The sequence below is a fragment of the Microcaecilia unicolor genome, chromosome 6, assembly GCF_901765095.1.
Source record: "Microcaecilia unicolor chromosome 6, aMicUni1.1, whole genome shotgun sequence".
Taxonomy (NCBI): domain Eukaryota; kingdom Metazoa; phylum Chordata; class Amphibia; order Gymnophiona; family Siphonopidae; genus Microcaecilia; species Microcaecilia unicolor.
The window spans coordinates 118,878,280-118,903,629 of NC_044036.1; the positions used below are offsets into that span (position 1 = coordinate 118,878,280).

The 25,350-nt window shown below is 48.4% G+C and overlaps 1 protein-coding gene across 1 annotated transcript in view; it reads right to left on the reverse strand.

Annotated features, from left to right (window-relative positions):
- The window catches only part of PRRC2C (proline rich coiled-coil 2C), a 458,438-nt gene that overhangs the window by 331,229 nt on the left and 101,859 nt on the right, over positions 1-25,350 (reverse strand). Inside the window, 1 exon segment of the mRNA XM_030208285.1 lies at positions 4,531-4,708. Within this exon segment, the coding sequence (XP_030064145.1) occupies positions 4,531-4,708 (178 nt within the window).

Below are 25,350 nucleotides of genomic sequence, written 5' to 3' on the forward strand. Positions count from 1 at the left end.
TACATGGCAACCTGGTGTCTGTCTGAATTTGGATAATTTGGTGGGACAGCGCGATCTCTGAAAGCCTTCAGAGCGTTCCAGATCGTTCGCAACTCCAGAAGATTGATCTGTAGATCGCGTTCTTGGAGGGACCAACTTCCTTGGGTGTGAAGCCCATCGACATGAGCTCCCCATCCCAGGAGAGACGCATCCAGTGGTCAGCACTTTTTGTGGCTGAGGAATTTGGAAGGGGCGTCCCAGAGTCAAATTGGACAAAATCGTCCACCAATACAGGGATTCGAGAAAACTCGTGGACAGGTGGGATCACGTCCTCTAGACCCCCAGCGGGCCTGATACCACTGGGAGGCTAGGGTCCATTGAGCAGATCTCATGTGAAGGCGGGCCATGGGAGTCACATGAACTGTGGGAGGCCATGTGGCCCAGCAATCTCAACATCTGCCGAGCTGTGATCTGCTGGGGACGCTCGCACCACGCGAGACGAGGGACAACAACGTTGTTGGCTCTCGCCTCTGGGAGATAGGCGCGAGCCGTCTGAGAATCCAGCAGGGCTCCTATGATTCGAGGTTCTGCACTGGGGGAAGATGGACTTTGGGTAATTTATCACAAACCCCAGTAGCTCCAGGAGGCGAATAGTCCATCTGCATGGACTGCAGGGCTCCTGCCTCGGATGTGTTCTTCACCAGCCAATCGTCGAGATATGGACACGTGCACCCCCAGCCTGCGGAGTGCCGCTGCTACCACAGCTAGGCACTTTGTGAACACCCTGGGCGCAGAGGCGAGCCCAAAGGGTAGCACACAGTACTGGAAGTGGCGTGTGCCCAACTGAAATCGCAGATACTGTCTGTGAGCTGGCAGTATCGGGATGTGTGTGTAGGCATCCTTCAAGTCCAGAGAGCATAGCCAATCGTTTGCTGAATCATGGGGAGAAGGGTGCCCAGGGAAAGCATCCTGAACTTTTCTTTTACGAGATATTTGTTCAGGGCCCTTAGGTCTAGGATGGGACGCATCCCCCCTGTTTTCTTTTCCACAAGGAAGTACCTGGAATAGAATCCCAGCCCTTCTTGCCCGGATGGCACGGGCTCGACCGCATTGGCGCATGAGAAGGGCGGAGAGTTCCTCTGCAAGTACCTGCTTGTGTTGGAAGCTGTAAGACTGAGCTCCCGGTGGACAATTTGGAGGGTTTTGAGGCCAAATTGAGGGTGTATCCTTGCCGACTATTTGGAGAACCCACTGATCGGAGGTTATGAGGGCCAGCCTTTGGTGAAAAGCTTTCAACCTCCCCCCGACCCCTGGGGGGCAGGTCGCCCGGCACTGACACTTGGATGACGGCTATGCTCTGCTGGAGCCAGTCAAAAGCTTGCCCCTTGCTTTTGCTGGGGAGCCGCGGGGCCTTGCTGAGGCGCACGCTGCTGACGAGAGCGAGCGCGCTGGGGCTTAGCCTGGGCCGCAGGCTGTCGGGAAGGAGGATTGTACATACGCTTACCAGAAGCATAGGGACCGTCTTCCTTCCCCCGAAAATCTTCTACCTGTAGAGGTAGAGGCTGAAGGCTGCCGGCGGGAGAACTTGTCGAATGCGGTGTCCCGCTGGTGGAGAGACCTACCACCTGCTCGACTTTTTCTCCAAAAATGTTGTCCGCACGGCAAGGCGAGTCCGCAATCCGCTGCTGGAGTCTATTCTCCAGGTCGGCGGCACGCAGCCATGAGAGCCTGCGCATCACCACACCTTGAGCAGCGGCCCTGGACGCAACATCAAAAGTGTCATAAACTCCTCTGGCCAGGAATTTTCTGCACGCCTTCAGCTGCCTGACCACCTCCTGAAAAGGTTTGGCTTGCTCAGGGGGAAGAGCATCAACCAAGCCCGCCAACTGCCGCACATTGTTCCGCATGTGTATGCTCGTGTAGAGCTGGTAAGACTGGATCTTGGCCACGAGCATAGAAGAATGGTAGGCCTTCCTCCCAAAGGAGTCTAAGGTTCTAGGGTCTTTGGCCGGGGGCGCCGAAGCATGCTCCCTAGAACTCTTAGCCTTCTTTAGGGCCAAATCCACAACTCCAGAGTCATGAGGCAACTGAGTGCGCATCAGCTCTGGGTCCCCATGGATTCGGTACTGGGACTCAATCTTCTGGGAATGTGGGGATTACTTAGAGGCTTGGTCCAGTTCGCAAGCAATGTCTTTTTCAGGACATGGTGCAAGGGAACAGTGGATGCTTCCTTAGGTGGAGAAGGATAGTCCCAGGAGCTCAAACATTTCAGCCCTGGGCTCGTCCTCCACAACCACCGGGAAGGGGATGGCCGTAGACAATCTCCCGGACAAAGGAAGCAAAAGACAGACTCTCGGGAGGAGAAAGCTGTCTTTTCAGGAGAGGGAGTGGGATCAGAAGAAAGACCCTCAGACTCCTCGTCAGAGAAATACCTGGGGTCTTCCTCTTCCTCCCACAAGGCCTCACCCTCGGTGTCAGACACAAGTTCACGAACCTGTGTCTGCAACCTCGCCCTGCTCGACTCGGTGGTAACCCCGTCCACGGTGGGGGCGTCGAGAGGTAGACTCCCTCGCCCAGCATCGGCGAGCTCTCCTCCGCCGACGTAGTCGGGAGCCTTCCTGGAGGTGGCCGCGGATCTGCAACCGCACGCGGTACCGACGTTGGTGGCCTCAACCTGGGCGATGGCCAGCCGGCGCCACGCTCGACGGTACCGGAGGCGCAAGCACCGCCGGTACCGGAGGGGTAGGGGCGCAACAGCTCTCCCAGAATCTCTGGAGAACGGCCCGTATGCTCTCTTTAGAGGCGGCTGCAGAGAAAGGGCTGAGAGGCCGATGCAGGCGTCGACGTCAGAACCTTTCCGGCGAGGAGGCTGTTCCGGGCTGTCCAGAGTGGATAGCACATCGACACCTCCTGAACAGAGGTGAGCGGTCCTCTCGGTGCCGATGCCTGCTGGGTGCCGAATCCCTCGGCGACCCAGAGCTCTCGGTGCCGACATGGGAGGAGACCGGTGTGCGATCTTCTTCGACTTCTTACGAAGCATTTCACCGGAGCGCCCCGGCACCGACGAGGAGGACGTAGAATCCATCCGTACGCTTCCTCGGGGCCGAGACCGAAGAGGTCGATCCCGGGGGGGCTGTACCGCAGGAGCCCTCAGGGTAGGAGGAGACCCACCCGAAGGCTCACCGCCACCAAGCAGGTGAATGGACAGGCCCTCACCTGCACGTCCTGACGATGCACCTCCGTCCGACGACATCAGCAGACGAAGCCTCGGTACCACCGACGTCGATACAGTCGCCCGATGCCTCGGCGCCGATGCAGATGGTGCGATGCCTCGATGCGTCGATGGATCGGCAGCCAAGGAAGATGGTCCGGACGCATGACGACGTCGATGCACTCGATGCCATCCGGTGCCGATGCCGACGAAGAGCCCGAGAACAAAACGTTCCACTGGGCTAATCTCGCTACCTGAGTCCGCCTTTGTAACAGGGAACACAGACTGCAGTTCTGAGGGCGGTGCTGGGCCCCTAGACACATGAAGACACCAAGAGTGCTATACAGTGAGCGAGATTAACCCGGGCGCACTGGTTGCACTTCTTGAGCCGCTGGAAGGCTTCCATGTCATGGGCGGAAAAAATCACGCCGGCGAAATCAAAAGCCGAATGGCGAAAATTGAAGCACCAAAATTTAGAGGGAGAAAATCTCGACCGAGGCCAAAAGAGGCCTACCCCGACAACGAAAGAAAACTTACGGGGCAAAAACTTGAGAAATACGGGAAGGGCAGAAAACCCAAAAGGGTCTTCCGGAACACTTCCGGAGCGCTTTCCGAACTTTTTTTAAAGAAATTAGGACAAAAAAACACGTTGAAAAGGACGCGCGAGGTCGACTCTCTGGGGCACGAACGGCGTAACACGACCGTACCGAGTGCGGACGAAAGAAGACTGGCCGGCTCGAGCCGGTTTCGGGCGGGAAGGCCTTTGCTAGTAAACTTTCCGATGGAGGGGGCTGCCGAGGACGTCAACCCATCAGTGAGAACAAGCAGCCTGCTTGTCCTCGGAGAATACTATAATAAATTCTATACCGTCTGCTACTCCCTAGCCAAACGGCTGATTACTTGTCCATAGGGTAGTAGTTCCAAATAGCTTAGTTTTACATATTATGCAAAATATCATAAGGCAAAAAATACCTCAGAAAATGTATCCAATTCTAGTAAAGAATGGAGTCTGTATAGTAAATGATATGGTACAAAACACTTTTGAAGATAATATATTTGCTGCAAATAAAACAGGAATACAGGAATGTTATTCTTAGCAAGTCCTACAACTTTTTGATTTAAAGAAAATACTCTGATGACCCTGTCAATGGAATATCATTTGCAGTAAATATACTGTCTTTCCAAAAAGGTGGGGGTTTTGTTGTTTTTTAACCATCTCAGAGGTTAAAGACTGGAATTTGTGTAATAGATTTTACATATACCATAACGAATAAAAGGAATAAACTTGATTCTTAAACCAGATTATGGTCTAGTGTTTCACTTTTCATTTGAAGACAAACCTGAGTCTCAAGCTCTGAAGGTTTATTATGGGATTGTTTCAAGGCTGGCTGAGGAAAGGCCATGGTAGAGGTACCATCACTCCGTTTACTAACAGGATGCTCATCTGTTTCCTTATAGCCTTCAGAACTTTCAGAAGCTCGTGAACGCATCTGCTCCGATTTAGCAATTCTCTCATCCCTGTAAAGAAGCCAGCACAAGAGATGAGCTAAGTAACTTGATTGCCTGCTTACATTACAGTAGAAAACTAACATTAACACAAACATCTTAAAGAAGATAAAAAGTCATTCTTGTTTAGTCTTTCAAGCAAGAACACTGCACGTTTTAGACTGACATTAATTGGCTTGAGGGAAGTTTGGAAACTGAGTTTCACAAGCACATGTATGTAAAAGAGAATTAGATCTTACCTAATTTACCTTCCTTGAGTCTCTCCAGACCATTCCCAATGAGTGGGTCATATGCTCTCCTACCAGCACAGGGAGACTAAGAAATATTGACTAGTGGCACCTGTATAAGGGACTGTACAACCATGACCTGCTCAGTATTTCGTATAACCAAGGAAGTACAAGAAACTAAAGAACCAAAAACAACAAAAAATTTAACACATAAAAACAGAACAGTGAAAAGCCCAAAAGAACCCTCAGAAAAGAAAAGGAGGCACCAAATCGATATTAAACTGTGACACCTGTAGCTCCCGGACCCCCCCCCCCCCCCCACACCGGTGACACCTGCAAAATCCACACAATCTTCCAGGGTGGTGTCTGGGAATGGTCTAGAGAGACTCAAGGAAAGTAAATTAGCAAGAAAGATCTAATTTCTCCTTCCTTATCATCTGCTCCAGACCATTCCCGACGAGTAGAAAGTACCAATGCAGTACTCACCAAGGGTGGGAAAGTCCCCAGATCAACACAGAAGCACCAAAAGAAAAGCGTCCTGCTGAGATTGAATGTCCAACCTATAATGTCGGACAAAAGAATGCAGAGAAGACCAAGTAGCAGCCCTCCAAATATCCTGCTTAGGAATAAGAGAATGCTCTGCCCATGAGGAGGCCTGTGTCCTTGTAGAATGCGCCCACAAGTCCACCAGCGCCATCTTACCACATAGTAAGTGGACAACACGGCCTCCTTAATCCAGCAAGCGATCAAGGCCTTAGACACCGCTTGTCCTATTCGTGGTCATGCAAACACCACAAAAGAGTCTGTGGAACAAGATTTGGCACATATAGTACTTCAGCGTCCTAGACATCTAAGCCTATACAAGGAAGAAGCCTCCTCCTGCGAAAAGGAAAGTAAGGAAATAGACCGATTGACATGAAAAGGGGAAACCACCTTAGGAAAAAAGATAGGACCGGTCTCAACAACACCTTTTCCTTAAAGAAAACCAAAAATGGATCCCAGCACAACAAAGCGTGCAACTCCAAAATACGCCATGCTGACGCGATAGCCAAGAGAAACATCACTTTGAGAGAAAGATCCTTAAAGGTGGCCTGCTGAAGAGCTTCAAAGGGCACCTTTAACTCAGACAGCTTCATATTCAAGTCCCAAGGGGGAACGACTGCTCAGACAGGGGGGCCGCAATCTCTTGACCCCCTGGAAAAAGAGACCCATCTGGACACAAGCGCCAAAGAACGCCCCTGCAACAGGCCCTGAAAACAAGCCAGCACCGCCAACTGCACACGAAGGGAAGAAGACAACCCCTTCTCCAAACCACACTGAAGAAATTCCAGAAGTTGAACAACTGACACCCAAAAGGGAATCACTATCTGTCCTCACACCAATCTTCAAAAAACAGGCCAGACTCGAACATAGGTCAAGAGGTGGACCCCCTTCAAGAACTTAAAATGGTATTAATTACCCTAGAAGAATAACCTTTCTTCAGCAACCGTGCCCGCTCAATAGCCAAGCCATAAACGAGAACAGATTCACGTCGGACATTAGAATGGGACCCTGTCTCAGTAAACCGTCCTGCAGAGGAAAACGGATTGGATCGCCCACTTGCAGCCGCACCAGGTCCATAAACCAGGGGCTGCGTGGCCAGTCGGGGGCCAACAAGACCACCCAGCTACTGTGTCCGCAAATGTATTGAAGAACGTGACCAATGAGCAGCCACAGAGGAAACGCTAACAGCAGACCCAAGAGCTCCTTCATGCGACTGAAAAATCATGGAGTCTTGGCGTTCCCGGCTGTGGCCATGAGATCCATGATCAGAGGACCCCACTGGTAGACTATGGTTTGAACGGCCACTGGAATCAGACTCCACTCTTCTGGATCCAGATGATGCCAACTGAGGTATTCCGCCTTCAGATTGCTGACCCCTGCTACATGCGCCGTGGATAGTAAACGCAGGTTCTGTTCTACCCAGGTCATAAGAAGGGCTGTTTCTTGTGCCAACTAAGGGCTATTCGTAGCCCTCTGCCAACTGACATAGGCTACCGCTGTTGCAATGTACGAGAGGACTCACACATCCTGAAAGCGTACTAAGCATTGAAAGGCCAATAGGGCGAGATGTATCACCGGAGTCTCCAAATGACTGATCAACCATCGTGACTCCTCCTCCAAACAGCGTCCCTGAGCCAACTGCCCAAGACAATGAGTTCCCCACCCGGAGAGGCTGGCATCCATTGTCACCAGCAGCCAATCTGGCAGGACCAGGGCAATGTCCGACTCAAATGACGTGCGGACTGTGAAATATTGCAGAAAGACCTTTGGAAATTGGAAGACTAGGAGGCATATTTTCAAAGCACTTAGCCTTCCAAAGTTCCATAGGTTTCTATGGAACTTTGGAAGGCTAAGTGCTTTGAAAATATGCCTCTAGGTGTCCAAATGGCAGATGAAATTTAATGTGGACAAATGTAAGGTGATGCACATTGGAAAGAATAATCCGAATCACAGTTAACTGATGCTAGGGTTCACTTGGGGGCCAGTGCTCAAGAAAAAAGATCTGGGTGCTGTAGATAATACACTGAAATCTTCTGCTCAGTGTGCGGTGGTAGCCAAAAAAGCAAACAGGATGCTAGGAAATATTAGGAAAGGGAAGGTGAATAAGACCGAAAATACTATAATGCTTTTGTATCGCTCCATGGTGCGTTCGCACCTTGAGTATTGGTTCAATTCTGGTCACCATATCTCAAAAAGACTACAGCAAATTTAGAAAGGTTCAAAGAAGAGTGATTACAATGATAAAGGAGATGGAACTCCTCTCGTATGAGGAAGGCTAAAGAGGTTAGGGGTTCTTCAGCTCGGAAAAGAGACGGCTGTGGGGAGATATGATTGAGGTCTACAAAATCCTGAGTGGTGTAGAACAAGTAGAAGTAAATCAATTTTTTTTTACTCGTTCCAAACAGTACAAAGACTAGGGGACACTCGAGGAAGTTACATGGAAATACTTTTAAAACATATAGGAGGAAAGCAAAGATACTTACCTAGTAGGAATTCTCGAGAACAGCAGACTGATTATTCTCACATGTGAGTCGACGTCCATGTCAGCCCAGGAATCGGCATGGACCCTTAGAAGGGCGGCGAGTTCCTCTGCAAGTACCTGCTTGTGCTGCGGCTGTAAGAATGAACTCCCGGGGCCAATTTGGAGGATTGGATTCCAGATTGAGGGTGTATCTTTAACTGGACTATTTGCAGAAACCCACTGGTTGGAGATATGAGGCAACCTTTGGTGAAAAAAAATTAACCTCCACCCCAACCGGCAAGTTGTTCGGTATGGACACTTTTACAGTGGCTATGCTGAACTGAAGCCAGTCAAAAGCCGTCCCTTGCTTTTGCTGGGGAGCAGCAGGGGCCTTAGGTGCCGCAGTTGACGAGAACGAGCGCACTAGAGCTGAGCCTGACTAGGCTATCGAGAAGCTGGAGAGTACCTACGCCTAGCATAGGAATAGGGAGCACTCTGCTTCCCCAAAAAAAACCTCCTAGTTGAGGGGTTTGTAGCAGAAGGCGCCCAGCGGGAGAGAGAATCCATAGCATCATTATGCTTCTTGATCTGGTCAACAAGATCTTCTACTTTTTCACCAAAAATGATGTCCCCCCCCCCCCGTCCCCCCCCTTGCAAGGTACATCCACCATCCGCTACTGGACCGAATGATCCAGGTCAGAGACACGCAGCCTTAAGAGTCTACGCATCACTATACCTTGAGCAGCAATTCTGGATGCCCATCAAGAGAAGAGAGTCGTAAGCCGCCCCTTGGCCAGGAATTTACGACATGCCTTCTGCTGCCTGACCACCTGGTGAAAAGGCTCAGGCTGCTCCAGAGGGAGGGCATCAACCAAGCTAGACAGCTGCCTCACCGAGTTTTGCAAGTGGACACTCGTGAAGAGCTGGTAAGACTGGATTCGGACGGCAAGCATAGCGGACTGATACGTCTTCCTCCCAAAAGAAGACAAGGTCCTATATTCTCTGCCTGGGGGCGCCGAGGCATAGTCTCTAGTACTCTTGGCTCTTTTGAGGGCAGAGTCCACCACCATGGAAATGTGGGGTAACTGAGACCTCATCAATCCAGGTTCACTGTGGATCCGGTATTGGGAATCAGCTTTCTTTGGGATCACGGGGCCAGACAGAGGGAACGACCAGTTCCGCATAAGGACTTCTTTCAGCACCTTATGTAGAGGAGCCGTCACAGCCTCTTTAGGTGGAGAAGGATAGTCCAGGACCTCAAGCATTTCAGCCCTGGGCTCATCCTCAGCCTCCATAGGGAATGGAATGGCCATAGCCATTTCCCGAACAAAAGATGTAAAGGACAGACTCTCCGGAAGAGATAGTCTCCTTTCAGGTGGAGGGGAAGGCTCAGAGGGAATCCCTTATGACTCGTCAGAAGAAAAGCTCTCCCTCTGACCCCCACGAACTCTCCTCTTGAGCATCGGATACTACCTCTCTCAGGGATGTATTTCTTGTTTTCGCAAGGGCGGGACACAGAGGGAAGGGAAGGCTGGAGGCGAACAGAGCCTGCTGCTTTCAGTGCCGGCGCCGCAACTCAAGGTAAAATAAAACATTTAAAGGCAGGCAGGAAAGAAAAGAGAGCTATCGGGGAGCTGACGGCGGGCAGGTGATCCGGCGCTGGGGGTTGGAACTGGAACTCGTCTCGGGGTCTGAAAGGGGGGGCATGTAGAGGCTGGGGCGAGTCACTGCGCATGGATGGGAGGGGAGGGGGGAGAGATGAGAAATCGCTGGACACGGAGGGGACGGGAGGGCGGAGGAGAATATCTGGACACGGAGGGGAAGGGGAGGGCGGAGAATATCTGGACACAGAGGGGACGGGAGGGCGGAGAATAGCTGGACACGGATGGGACAGGAGGGTGGAGAATAGCTGGACACGGATGGGGCGGGAGGGCGGAGGAGAATATCTGGACACGGATAGGACGGGAGGGCAGGAGAAATGCTGAACCTGGATGGAGGAGAGAGAAGACAGAAAGAAGATGCACGTGGGTGGGGAGGGGAGAGAGGAGGAGAAATGCTGGACATGGATGGAGTGGAGGGAAGGGAAGAGAGGAGAAATGTTGGAGGGGAGGAAAGACAGAGGAAGGAGATGCACACGGATGGAGGAGAAGGCAGAGAAGAGAAATGCTGGACATGGATGGAGGGGAGGGAGGGAAGACAGAGGAAGCAGAAAGGTTGGACATGAAAGGCGGGGAGGGAAGACAGAGGAGGAGAAGCACATGGATTTAGGGGAGAGAGGAGAAATTCTGGACATGGATAGAGGGGAGGGAAGTGAGATGAACATGGATGGATAGGAGGAGAGAGGACAAATGCTGGACATGGACCATGGAGGGGAGAGGGAAAAAAGCTGGACAAGGATGGATGAGAGAGGAAGGAGATGCATATGAATGGAGGGGAGGGAAGAAAGAGGAAGATGTCTTGTGAGGCCGCCCATGTCTCAGCAGTCATTTTAAAGAAGATGCACCAGGAGGAGGGTCAGCGCTGGCAGCGGGCAGGAAAGACTGGGGATCTTTCCTGTCCCGAAGAATCCACTAGACCACCAGGGACGCTACCTTCAGGTATGTGCTGGGAGTGGAACCCTTCAGCTCTAGGGATCGGGGAGGAGGTCTGTAATGAGTAGGTGAGGTGGGATGGGGAGTGGAGGATACTGTTAAAAAAACAAAAACAAACGTTAAATTCTTAAAAATGCCGCCGTCTTGTGTATAGGGATGTACACAGAGGAAGTATAAGGGTATAACTTTTCATAGGTAGAGTAGTAATTTGTTATAAATCATAATCAGTGTGTCATTTGGAGGGGCTGGTTATAGGGACACCTAACCCTGCTATTGGTGCAGAGATTTTTTTTTCTCCTGGTAAAGGGCTTCTAAAACAGACATGTTATGGGAATCAGGTGCTCAATGTTCAGAATTTCTATCTATTTACTTATTTATGGCATTTTATCCCACATGAATTAGATTGGAACCTTGGAGCATTAAAAAAAAATTCTCTGGAGTAAAGCATTGCCTCCCCCCACCCCAGCTCTCTCCTCGGTATGTATAGCCAGCTCTGTAATATGGGGGGGGGGGGGGGGGGGGGGGCACAGAGGTGGACCGGGGAGAGAGCCTGTTAAAAATTTACCAGTACACCACTGCATATGACCCACTCATCGGGAATCCAAATTCAGACAAGTCAGTCTGAATCCATATTGGCCAACATCAATATTTAATCACCCTTACAGTTAATCTCTGCTTTGCTTGCTCCTGCACAAAGTGCATCACAGGTACAAAAAGTGATGGCAAAAGCAATGGGATTCTGGTGTATAGGGAAGAGGAATGGCCAGCAAAAAAAAAAAAAAAAAAAGTGAGTGTGCCTCTTGTTTTAGTCTATGGCGAGAGTTCATTTAGAATACTGTCTACTATTCAGGAGACTGCACCCTCAAAAAGATTTAACAGGATAAAGTCAGTCCAGAGGGCGCTACTAAAATGGTCAATGGTCTTTGTTATAAAGCATATGGGGACAAAGATTTCAATATGCTTACTTTGGAAGAAAAGCAAGAGAGGGGAGATATGATAGAGATATCTAAATACTTTTGTGACATAAATGCACAGGAGGCAAGTCTCTTTCACTGAAAGGAAGTTCTGGGCATAGGATGAAGGTGAAAAGGGGATAGACTAAGAAATAATGTAAGGAAATATTTATGTGAAGAGTAGTGGATGTATGGAATCCACTGGTAGAGGTGGTTGAGACGAAGATTGCATCTGAATTCAAGAAAGCATGGGACAAGAACACTGGATCTCTAAGGGAGAGGAAAGGAATAGTAAATAGTAAGGCTGGATAGACTGAATAGGCTATACAGGGCACCCCGACATAATAGCCCTGACAAAAAAGCCCAGACAAAACATCCTTGTTACAAAATTGCCCCTGATAAATCAGCCCCTAACAAAATGGACCTCCCACAAAATAACCCTTGACAAAATAGCCACTAGACAAAATAGCCCCCTAGAAAAAATATCACCACAAAAAAAGATGATAAACTACAAGTGAAATCTTCACTGATAAGGGCTCCTACCAGCACTGCATTGAATAAAGCATATATAAATAAACAAAATTTTATAGCTACCAACTGGTATTCATGATTTGTTCTGCTGTTTAAGAAAACTATTCTTCCATCAACATGCTAATAAAAAAAAAATCCCAAAAAACAATACTGTCATCATTTTCATAGTCTTACCTATCTTATCCTGTTTGGCAAGGTAAGATTGTTAGGAAAAATGCAGTGCCATATTCTGGGCAGACTGATCGGGCCCTTTTGTAAGGGAGGGGGCTAATTTGTCAAGGGCTGTTTTAACAGTGGCTGTTATGTCAGGGGCTATTATGTTGGGAGATTTTTTTGTTTGGAGCTTTTTTGTCAGGGGCCATTTTGACCGGGTACTGCTATACAGTCTTTATCTGCTGTTATTTTCTATATTTCTATGTTTACTTCTCACACTGCAGCTGAGCACCCTGCCAGCCAACTGGCAAAGAATAAATCAGGCTTTTCTTTTTTGTTTTAAAATCAGACCATGTCAAAATCAAATCAAAAGAATACCTAATATTCAACAAATTATTAGTCTAAAACCTATCACAGTAAAACATAAAACATTTCTAATTCTCCAGTAAAGATTAGTGTTTGTAGAAAGTGCCAAGCTGACAGTGGAATAGCAACAGCTGCAGAAGAGGCAACAGTGCAAGCTTTTCTCACACACTGACCTGCTGCAGAACACATATAGCACAGACAGTGGCATCGAAACTTGCAGAGCCAGTACAGTATGAACAGTCACAGTGACACACACCTGACCAAAAAAGTTCTCCTCTGGATCCCATCTTGCCAGCAGTGGCCCCCCTCTCTCCACCACCCCCATACCATCCAACCACTCATAGGCCCTCCCCAGGCCTACCTCAGGAAGCCCTGGTGGTCTGGCTGACTCTTCGGAGCAGGAACAAACCTCACCCACTCCTGCCCCCATGTCACTGTTCTGACACAATGGATGCAGAGACTGCCGTAGGTGGATCTGTCAGCCATTTTGTTATTGGAACCAGCACAGGCAGGCATAGGTGCCACTTCTGTGGGTGCTGTGAGTGCCTGATCATCCTCGATAATTTTCCCTGCAAGTCTGTAGTTCTCCCTAGACAAGAAGAATGACTAACAGCCACACACATAGGTGATGTCACAGCTGATGGTGTCGACCGGCCTTTGGCAAATAGCTCAGACCACCTTTAAAATCAGCTCATCTGAACATTTGTAGTAGTTTCCGCCACGCGCTACTTATTCGAATTCCATCAGTTATTTTTAAACCACCACAGCAGTCGGCAGCATTCAGACCCTTGTCTTTCATTATTTTTTTCAAAACTCAGTTTGACTTATCAGCACTGATATTTCCAAAAAAGAAGAAACCTAGTTTTAAAAAATGTAAAAATTGTAGTACCAAAATGTCTTGAACCAATTTTCATGAACTGCATCTGCTTTATTTGGGCTCTGATCACGAACTCTGAATTCTTTAAAAAAAAAAAAAATAGGTCTCCTCGAGCACGCAGATCAAGAGGTTTAAAATTGGAATTTCACTTGCAGGAAAGCACTTTCGCCCATACCAAGAGTACATTTAATGTGCACATCACTACTAAGCGGTCTCTTCTTCAGGCAGTTTCCAACCCAACCTCAATATCTAATGTTACTTTAGACTCTCGACTCACATTCTTTGCACCTGGTTAGAAGCTACAAGCCTATTTTATATGTTGACTTGTACACATGAATATGAAATACGACATTATTGTGTGCATATGTGTATGTATGTGGATATGCTCTGACGCTTATGAATAGGTAAGTGTAAATGTGGATATGTACAGATATATATATATATATATGTAGACATATGTATGAATGTATATTTCTCAGGCCATGATAATGATATTTTTTATATTTTATCTTTTTTATATGTATATGTGTATGTATGTTCATGTAGGATTGTATATATGATAACCGATTTATATCTTTTTAAATTATGACAATTATGTTTTATTTTGTTTTTAAGTGTACATGTGAATGTATGTTTATGAAGGATTGCACATGTATTTTAATTTTTAGATATTATTTTGATGTTGGTTCTGTACCATTGCGTTCTACATATATCATATATATTTTTTGATATATTTCTATGTATTTTTACGTTAGACCCCTGATGCAGGCGTTTGTACGCCGAAACACGGACCGTGTCGGGTCTCCATTATAAATAAAGAACTACATTTTTCTCAATCCTGAAGGCCCAGTGTTTGCTTTGTTTGTTTGGTTGGTTGGTTGCTTTTGTATGCTGTATTCCCTCTTTTTTGTGACTAGAAGCTATTTCGATCATGATACATTTCATTTACTTATTCTCTCCTTCCGATGTCAAAAATCGATTACTGTAACATAATATACTTAGGATTTCCTCATTATTCTCTAAAGTGTCTCCAAACATTACAAAATTCCGCAATTAAACTCTGTCATGCTAAAAGAATGGATTATGTTTCACTTCTACTTCAGAAATATCACTGGCTTCCTATAGAGGAACTAATCTTTTATTTACTTCCTTTTTGAAGGAATTCACTCAAGGCGGTGTACAAGAATAAATCAAACATGAGAAATAGACAATTACGGCAATAAAAATATTCAAATAACAATACAAAGTATAGCATAGTATACTACTTGCAATGCCAACACAATACATAGAAGAACATTTTAATTGATAGTAAACCTCTTACCCTTACTTTCAAGGCTTTCCGGCTTGGATTTCCAGGCTAATCTTGCTATTCTATATTCAACCATTCTTTTCTTGCGATCACTCAATGATTACCTTTTAGTTTTGCCAAATCCCAAAAAAGCTAGCTTAGAATCAACTCGATATTGTGACCTTTTTTGAAGTCCCTGCCTACTGGAATTTCCTTCAAGAAGTTTGTGCTGAACTGTCTTTTAAAAAGTTTAAGCCTGCATTAAAGGCCTGGCTGTTCCACCAGGCGTTTGATCCTCTTGTGGATTCAAACTCATTCCCTGCTCCCTTCACTTGCCTCATCCCTGTATGGATATGTATTGGTCCTACTTAGTGTGTGTGTAATCCACTTTCCTATCAGAATATTGTAGTTCCTTTCTCGTGCCTACCTTATTTTCTACTATTTTTTTTAGAATTGTAAATCGCCTAGGTCTACATGTTAGTTCAGGCGGGTATATCAAATTACCATAAATAAATAAATCTGTATCAACCACAAAACATTGTACAACAGACACTTCAAGAACTTTCAGCTAAAAAGCTGTCTCTGCCTGCACAAACTCTCCCTGCTGCAGCGCCTACTGCTTTGTTGTCTTTGGGAGTCACTCCCCCTCCAATAGCCTTGATGCACTCTATGCATTCAAAGGATAGACACATACATTTAAATGATTGATAATGCATCTTGGTGCATCTGGAGGTCATCAGCACCATTCAGAATCTCCTTCTCCCTGGCGCTGCTCCTCTGGGAAAAAAAAAATCTTGGCACCATGCTTCTCAGCATGACTCTTGGCACTGAACTAATGAAACAAATACTTGACACCATGCTCCATCAAGGCACCGCAGTTCACACTATGATTGAAGCTGTAGGCCACGCACACCTCCAGGACTCATCAACAGCAACTAAATGCTTTTTAAAAAATCATCTCATCGCCACCATTACTATTTACACACCTCTTCCTCAGAAAACAGACCCACAGTGAGTCTTCCTCATCTAAAAAGACTATTCAATCCCCTATTTCCCAGATTACATAATCTCCTGATTCACCTACCTCAAAAATGAGGAAAATACTGCAAAATTAAAACGTCTTACACTCTCTCATCCTACCTTATCAGAAAAGAGCCTTCCTACAATATCTCAACCTTCATGCAAGGTGTTCACTCCACCCCAGCCTCATCCAGTCTTTACTTAACTTTGGAGACAATTTTTGGAAACTCAGTATGGAACTCAATCTCTGGGTCTTAAAGGTAAAATTATGTATCATACCTGATAATTTTCTTTCCATTAATCATAGCTGATCAATCCATAGACTGGTGGGTTGTGTCCATCTACCAGCAGGTGGAGATAGAGAGCAAACTTTTGCCTCCCTATATGTGGTCATGTGCTGCCGGAAACTCCTCAGTATGTCGATATCAAAGCTCCATCCGCAGGACTCAGCACTTAGAGAATTACACCCACGAAGGGACACTCTGCCCAGCTCACCACCGCCGAAACGGGGGAGGGGAATTAACCCAGCTCATCCCCACACAAGTGGGGGAGGGGAATCCGTCCAGCTCATCCCCGCGGAGCGGAGGAGGGACACCACACCCGCCGATGCGGGGGGATCTGGCTTATCCTGCAACCGCAACCGCGGGAGGAGCTGACTGAACCCTAACACCGCCGAAGCGGGGAGGGGTACAAAGCTGCCCTACAGCCGCACGAAGCGGGAGGGAGTGCCGGCAGAATTTAAATCTCAATCCAGCCCCGTAAAACGGAGGGGAGAGGAATGCAGCAGCTCACTGTAACACAACTCGTCTCAACTCTTGAAGAATCCAAGTGAAAAAACTTGAACACGAAGTCTTCTGAAGTAACTGAAGACTAAACTTGAACCTGAAATGCAACCAGAATAAAAACAGTACAGATATCTGGGAGGGGCTATGGATTGATCAGCTATGATAATGGAAAGAAAATTATCAGGTATGATACATAATTTTACCTTCCATATCATCAAGCTGATCAATCCATAGACTGGTGGGATGTACCGAAGCAGTACTCACCCAGGGTCGGGACATTGAATCCTGACCTCAACACTGAAGCTCCAAACCGGGCCTCCGCCCGTGCAGCCACAGTCAAGCGGTAATGCTTGGAGAATGTATGAGCCGAAGCCCAAGTTGCCGCCTTGCATATCTCTTCCAAGGAGCCGGACCCCGGGCCTCTGCCATCGAGGCCGCCTGAGCTCTAGTGGAGTGAGCCTTCAGCTGGATAGGCGGCACTTCCCCGCGGCCACATAAGCCGTGCCAATGGCTTCCTTGACCCATCTTGCCACTGTAGCTTAACAGCCTGCAGCCCCTTACGAGGACCTGCAAACAGGACCAAAACAGATGATCCAATTTCCGGAAACTCATTGGTCACTTCCAAGTATCTGATGATGGACTCGTCTCACCTCCAGATATTTAAGAGCAGAGTACTCCTCTGGGTAGTCCTCCCTACGAAAAGGAAGGGAGGACAGAGCTGCTGATTCACATGGAAGCGAGAAACAATCTTGGGCAGGAAGGAAGGCACTGTGCGAATAGTCACTCCTGCCTCAGTGAACTGCAGAAAGGGCTCTCGACATGAGAGCGCCTGGAGCTCGGAAACTCTTCTGGCTGAAGTGATAGCCACCAAAAAGACTGCTTTCAACGTCAGTCTTTCAGAGATGCCCTCGACAAGGGTTCAAAAGGCGGCTTCTGCAATGCTCTTAGCACCAGGTTGAGATTCCACGCAGGCACCACTGAGTGCAGAGGAGGGCGCAGGTGATTAACTCCCTTGAGAAAGTGCACCACATCTGGCTGCGAAGCCAGGGAAGCACCCTTCAGGCGGCCCCTGAAGCAAGCCAGAGCCGCTACCTGGACTTTAAGGGAACTGAGCGACAGGCCTTTCTCCAGACCTTCTTGCAGGAACGCCAACACTGAAGAAATTGGAGCAGTGAAGGGAGAAAGTGAGCCTGCTTCACACCACGCTGCAAATATACGCCAAACCCTGGCGTAAGCAGTAGAAGTAGAGCGCTTCCTCGCTCTCAGCATAGTGGCGATGACCTTGTCTGAGAAGCCCTTCTTTCTCAGACGCTGCCGCTCAATAGCCAGGCCGTAAGACCAAAGGGGGAGGGATCCTCCATCACCACGGGACCCTGATGTAACAGGCCCTGCTCCACTGGCAGCCGCAGAGGATCGTCGACTGAGAGCCTGATCAAGTCCGCATACCAGGGACGTCTGGGCCAATCCGGACCCACCAGGATACCCCTGCCGGGATGCTTGCCACCCGGTCCTAGCACCCTGCCCAACATGGGCCAGGGCGGGAACACATAGAGAAGCTCTTGAGTCGGCCACTGTTGAGAAGAGCATCTACTCCCGGGAGCGAGGGTCCCGTCCTCGGCTGAAAAGCGCAGGCACTTGGCATTGGCCGATGACGCCATCAGATATCTAGGCTCGGCTGGCCCCAGCGCTTCGTGATGTCCAAGAACGCCTGAGCAGATAGCTGCCCACTCTCCGGCTCCAAGTATGGCGACTGAGAAAGTCCGCCTTGACATTCATGACTCCGGCAATGTGAGCCGCTGAACGCTGCTTCCAGGTTCGCTTCTGCCCACTGGCATAGATTCATAGCCTCCATTGGCTAGAGGGGGCGCTCTTGGTACCTCCCTGGCGGTTGACAATAGGCCACAGCCGTGGCATTGTCCGACAGTGAACCCGTACCGGCTTCAACACCAGTACCGGGATGAACTCCAAAAGCGCCAACCGAATGGCTCTGAGTTCCAGGAGGTTGATAGTCCACTTTGCCTCTGCAGGAGACCAGAGCCCCTGCGCTGTCCTTCCCAAGCAGTGGGCTCCCCAGCCCGACAAAGAGGCGTCCGTCGTGACGACAATCCACTCCGGGGTCACCAGAGGCATTCCCGCAGACAACTTGTCTGTCTGCATCCACCAGCTCAGCGCCTTGCGCACTGCTGGGTCCAAGGGAAGGCACACAACATAATCCTCCGACATCGGAGTCCAGCGCTGCAGCAGAGATTGTTGTAGTGGTCTCATATGAGCCTTGGCCCAGGGCACTACTTCCATCGTGGCCGTCATAGAGCCCAACAGCTGCACATAGTCCCAAGCCCGAAGAGGAGAGGCTACTAGGAACTGGTCCACCTGAGCCTGAAGCTTGACAATCCGATTGTCTGGCAGGAACACTCTGCCCACTTGGGTGTCGAATCGAACTCCCAGATACTCCAGGGACTGAGTCGGGCGCAGCTGGCTTTTCTCCCAGTTGATGATCCATCCCAGGGAGCTCAAAAGAGCAACTACCCGGTCCACAGCTTTGCCGCACTCTGCATAAGAGGGGGCTCGGATCAACCAGTCGTCCAGATAAGGATGGACTTGTACTCCTTCCTTTCGCAGGAAGGCCGCGATGACCACCATTACTTTGGAAAAGGTCCGCGGAGCAGTAACCAACCCGAACGGGAGGGCTCTGAACTGGAAGTGTCGGCCCAGGACTGCAAAACGCAGAAAGCGTTGATGAGGAGGCCAGATGGGAATATGCAAGTACGCTTCCTTGATGTCCAAGGATGCCAGGTACTCCCCTGCCTTCACTGCCGCTATAACAGAGCGGAGAGTCTCCATGCGAAAGTGCCGCACTTTCAAGGCCCGATTGACCCCTTTGAGGTCGAGGATAGGCCGGACAGAACCTCCTTTATTGGTACCACAAAGTAAATGGAGTAACGCCCCCTGCCAAGCTGACTTTCTGGCACCGGAACGACCGCCCCCAGGCGGATCAGATTGTCCAAAGTCTGCTGCAGCTGCCACAGCTTTGACCGGAGACTTGCAGGGAGAGAGTACAAAACCCGTCTCTTAAGGGTCGGCAAAACTCTAGCTTGTAGCCGTCTCTGATGACTTCCAGCACCCAAGCGTCTGAAGTTATTGTGGTCCCACTCGCCCAGAAACGAGGACAGCCGTCCTCCCATCTGCACTGGGGCGTGGACCCAAGGCCCCGTCATTGGGTACGAGACCCTGGGGGAGGACCGGAGGAGCACCTCCGGGACGGCGGTCTCTGCGAAAGGATGCTGCTTGGGGGAGAAATTCCTCTTAAAGGAAGAGGGGGGCAGAGGAACCCGACCTGCCCGGGCGGTACCGACGGGCTTCCTGAAACGTCCTCTGGAGGTACCGGGACGAGTACTAGCCCTAGCCCTGACTCTGGTAACTTCTTGTCCCATTAGACGTGCCGAGATCGGTCACGATTTTGCCAGCTCGACCCCAAAGAGCAGCTTGCTTTGAAAGGCAATCTAGCCAGGCGGATTTAGAGGCGTGGTCAGCAGACCAATGTTTCAGCCAAAGCCACCGCCGCGCAGAGATTGTCTGAGCCTGCCTTTAGCTGAGGCCCTCAAGACATCATACAGCAAGTCTGCCAAATAGGCTAAGCCCGATTCCAGGGCCGGCCAATCAGCCCTCAGGAATGATCCGAGGGGGAAGCCCGCTGCACCATAGTCAGGCACGCCCTCCTGGCCACATAGGAGCCGCAAACTGAGGCCTGCAAACTTAAGGCAGCCGCCTCAAAGGACGACCTTAAGGCCGCTCCATCTTTCTGTCTTGGGCGGTCCTTTAGGGCCGTGCCACCTTCCACCGGCAACGCCGTTTTCTTAGTCACCGCAGAGATAAAGAATCCACGGTAGCCACAGATGGCCTCACGCCACTTTCAGTCAAAGGATAGAGGCGGGACATAGCCCTAGCCACTTTAAGGCTCGCTTCAGGGACATCCCTTGAGCCGAATTAGGTGTGCATGGCATCATGCACGTGGAAGGTTCTAGCGTGGCCTTCGTCCCCAGCATAATGGCAGAGCCAACAGGGGCTGAGGGAGAGACGTCCTCCGGAGAGGAATCTTCAAAGTGTCCTGGCCTGTATCAACAGGTTGGGCAATCTCTGAGCTAAAAAGCCGCGCTGCAGAGGGGTCATCCGCTCCAATCCGAGCGGGGGATCCGTCTCCTCCAAGGAATCCGCAAAGGACCGTTGGGGAGAACTCAGATACGCTGCCCTCATCTACATCGAGGAGACAAAGTCCTCAAGGCCTGGGAATCAACCCGAGGGCGTTTACCTCTGGAAACCTCAACCTCTTTACCAGACGAGGGAGCAGGGGCAGCGTTTTGCTAAGGAAGGCCTGATGCCAGGCAAAACAAACTCGGGGGAGAAACCCCCAGACTGTGGCACTTCCGCAGCCTGGGCTACAGCCCTAGACGCACCCTCAAACCGGCGCTCGCAAGAGCGGGGGAGAACATGCTGCGCATCAAAATGTGTCCGTGCGACACTCCGCGAAGGAGCCGCCGGGAAGAATGGCGCTTAACTTTAGCCGCTTTTGTGCCGCGCCCAAATTAAGGGCGTTCAGGCAATTATGTCCTCCAACCTCAAGGGCGGCCCAAGAGAAGCAGTAGCCGTCAGCCGGTGGCAGGCCAAGATGGCGGAGGCGAGGGATGGGCGTTTATGGCGGGAAAAACCGCCACGCCGGAGGAAGGACCGGGACATTCACGGTCACGAAACTGTCACCCAACAAGGGCGAATCAGGCTTTAAGACCCCGCATCCCCTCTAGAAGCGCTCAAGCGATCCGGGGAACGACTCTTTGCGCCCTCGCCCTCCGACGCCATATGCCACGAGGAGAAGAAACGGGGAACCCCCGCCCGCTATAAAAAGGTAAAAATTACCTGCTTGCCGCTCCGAGCTGTAACGACCTGGTGTCCCAGTGAGTAGCTGCAATAAACGTTTAAATAAACGTCGAAATAAACGCCTTTAAGGACGTTCAAAATTTTTTTTTTTTTTTTTTTTAACGGAGCCAGCGGGAGGGGGGAGAAAAGGAGGGACCTGGCACCACCAGGTTTGCACTTGCTCAAAAGAGCCCTCAACCCCAGGCACTCAACAAAACCTAAGAATTAGGCTTGGAGGCCTAGCCAGAGCTGCTGCTGTGTGTGACCACCACCTGCTGAGATAGAGAACATACTGAGGAGTTTCCGGCAGCACATGACCACATATAGGGAGGCAGAAGTTTGCTCTCTATCTCCACCTGCTGGTAGATGGACACAACCCACCAGTCTATGGATTGATCAGCTTGATGATATGGAAATTCAATTATAGGATTCACATCCACCTTCAATGATTGACTATAATCCTCCTTCCACACCAAATAATACTGCACCTTTTCCTCGTTTTCACAGACCTTGGACCACACTCCACCTCCACTTGAGAATCCTTCTCCAGGTTATCTCCTCAAATCTTTCTCCTCCATTTCCTGAAAATCAGGATCCTCCGGAGAATGTTACATGTCCAAAATTTGTACAAAAACTGGCACAACAATTAACTCTCACTACTACTACTACTACTACTGACAAGCCTGATCCGAGGAGTAAATATTTAAAAGCTTAAGTATCTTGACGCTCTAAAATCATTGGTAGTTCTACCTATTCATGAGCATTTACTCATCTGGCAAGAACCTCTTACAAGTCCTCAAACCTTTAAAACAATTGAAATCAAATCTAAAGTTCAACAAGCCATAGGCCACAACAAATTTCAACTTTCTCATCACCAGTCAGTTGTGGTTCAGTCAGCCTTGACGCATACTAAGAGCTCTCGTTCTTATTCTAATGCTCCTCCAGGAAAAGATAATAAATTACTTGATATTGTGGGTAAAAAATGCTATCAAAATGCAATGCTTTCAGCTAGAATAGCAGTTCACCAATTTCTCATCTCTCAGTTATCTCTATGAAATTCTTGAAAACATTCAACAACCTGAATCACTTCAGTCTACTATACAAGACCTTCATGAGCACACCAAATACCTCATAAGATCATCTTTTGACTCCTATGATACTGTCTCTAGAGCAGCAGTAGTAGCAACTGCAGCTCGCAGAATAGCTTGGAACTGAGCCTCTGGCATAAGAGAGGATGTCCACAAAAAACTAGCCAACGAACCTTGCACTAATGAAGACCTCATTGGTGAAATGTTGAAGACTTATTCACAAAAATCAAAGAATATGAACTACTCTTCAAACTCTATCCATAGACAACATTGAGCAAGCTCAATCTTCCTCCTCAAAAAGATACCCATAAAGACAACATAAAAAAATGTTAACTTTATAAGATATACAATCAATATCATTATCCTCCTTATAAACCAAAATATCAAAGACAATACTCAAATCAGTCTTCCCATCAATATCCAAGGGAACATAAATCCCAAAAACCAACACAACAAAATCCTAGATTTTGACTCTCACACTCTTCCACTCTTAACTTCTCTAGATACTCCAGTCGAAGGGAGGTTAAACCTTTTATCATTCTTGGGATTTAATTACCAAAGACAAATGGGTTCATCAATCATCAAAAATAGATACAGACTTAATCTCACCAGTCTTCCTCCAAATCGTCCTCCAGCTTTTCATCTACCTCTTCCATCCCAGTTTCCAGCTCTAAACCTTCTACATTTAAACTGCACTGACAAAGTTTCCCCTTATGAAAAAGGACTAGGATTTTATTCAAAACTAGTAAAAAAGGCCAGTTTCTGACACAAATGAAACGGGCGCTAGCAAGGTTTTCCTCGGAGTGTGTATGTTTGAGAGAGTGTATGTGAGAGTGACTGTGTGAGAGAGAGAGAGAGAGTGAATGTGCGAGTGTGTGTGTGTGAGAGAGAGAGAGAGAGAGCGCGAGTGAGTCTGGGTGCGAGTGTGTCTGTGAGAGAGAGTGTGTGTGTGTGAGAATGAGTGTGTGTGCAAGTGCATATGTGAGAGACAGTGTGAGACAGAGATACAGTGTGTGCGAGAGAGAGAGTGTGTGTGAGACACAGACTCTCTGTGAGACTGAGTGTATAAGACCAAGAGAGTGTGTGAGTGACTGTGACACAGAGAGTGAGAGTGTGTGAGAGAGTGAGAAAGACATTGTGAGAGAGAGAGAGTGTGTGACACAGAGAGTGAGAGTGTGTGAGAGAGTGAGAAAGACATTGTGAGAGAGAGAGAGTGTGTGTGACACAGAGAGTGAGAGTGTGTGAGAAAGACATTGTGAGAGAGAGAGAGTGTGTGTGTGACAGAGATACCTCCCCCCCCCCCCCCCCCTCCCTCTCTCTGGTGTCAGCCCCCCCCTCTCTCTGGTGTCTGAGCGTTACTGTGCAGGACGCTAAGCTCTGGCTGTGCTTCAAGGAACTGACCAATCCTATTTAATAGAATGCACCTCCAACATTCTGAAGCCGAGAAACCTCGTGTGGTTGGTCACTTCTGCTTGTGACAAACCCGGAAGTACGTGATGTCAATTCAGGAGATGGATACAGAGAGCAGGAATGCCTCAGCCATGCAGTCAGCTTCAGAATGTTGGAGGTGCGTTTTATTATATAGGATATTTTCTTATTCTCAAAAAGAAAGGTGGACTGCACAATTCTATAAGATGACTAAACAAGTTCATATTGAAAGAAAAGTTCAAGATGAACACTCAACGATTCTTCCTCTCCTCCACCAGAATGACTGGTTAGAGTCTTTGGTCTCAAAAAGGCCTAAGCCCATATACAAATTTACCCATCTTCTCACAAATCTCTGCTTCAAATGCCTCTCTCATCATCACCAGTATTGTGTTTTACGTTTCGAGAGTTTTTTTTTACAAAGTGCATAGCAGTGATAGCAGATCATCTACGAAAGCAAGGCCTATCACCATTTCCCTACCTGGACGAATGGCTAATATCTGCCCTAGCTCCTCTTCAAGCTCAATCTCTAACTTCCTCAATATATCTCTTGCAATCTCTGGGACTTTTGGTGAACTTCGAAAAATCAATGTTACCGCCATCCCAGCCTCTAGAATTCATAGAAGCGTAACTCTTCATGCTCATTTCCACAGCCTTCCTCCCTCTTCACAGAGCTTGACAAATTTTGGAACTGGTCAAGCCAACCATCTTGAGTTCTCAAGTTCCAGCAAGACTTTCTCCACATTTTAGGGCATATGGTGGCAGCAGTTCACACCATACTCTCTGCACAATTAAACATGAAATCTCTACAATGGTATCTTTGCACTCTCTGGAACCAATATCACGACTCCCTCTCAAAAGTCCTTCTGATCACAGATCTTACTCGTCAAGCACTCCAATGGTGGACTCATTCAGAGAATCTACTTAGAGGACAATTCTTTTATCCTCCTGCAGTACAGACCACACTTACCACCGATATTTCCCACATAGGTTGGGGAGCTCACACTTCAAGTTTCCAAACGCAAGGAGTATGGTCTCCCAAAGAAAAAAACCTTTCACATAAATCGTTTGGAGATGAGAACAATCCTAAAATCTCTTCAAGCGTTTTCACAACAGCTGTGCAACAAAATAGTTCAAATTCAGACTGACAACCAAGTCTCGATGTACTACATAAACAAGAAGGCAGAGGTTCCCTTCCTCCTCTGCCAAAAAGCATCCCAAATTTGGCAATCAGCACTGCCTCACAACATCTCTCTCACAGCAGTCTATCTTCCTGGGAACCAAAAAATCTTAGACTTTCTCAGCCACCATTTCCAACTTCAAGAACGGACTCTGGACCCTACTATTCTCCATCACATCACAAAAACGTTTGGTACCCAGACATAGATCTCTTTGTACCACATCTCAATGCCAACTGCAAAAAGTTCTCCTCATGTTA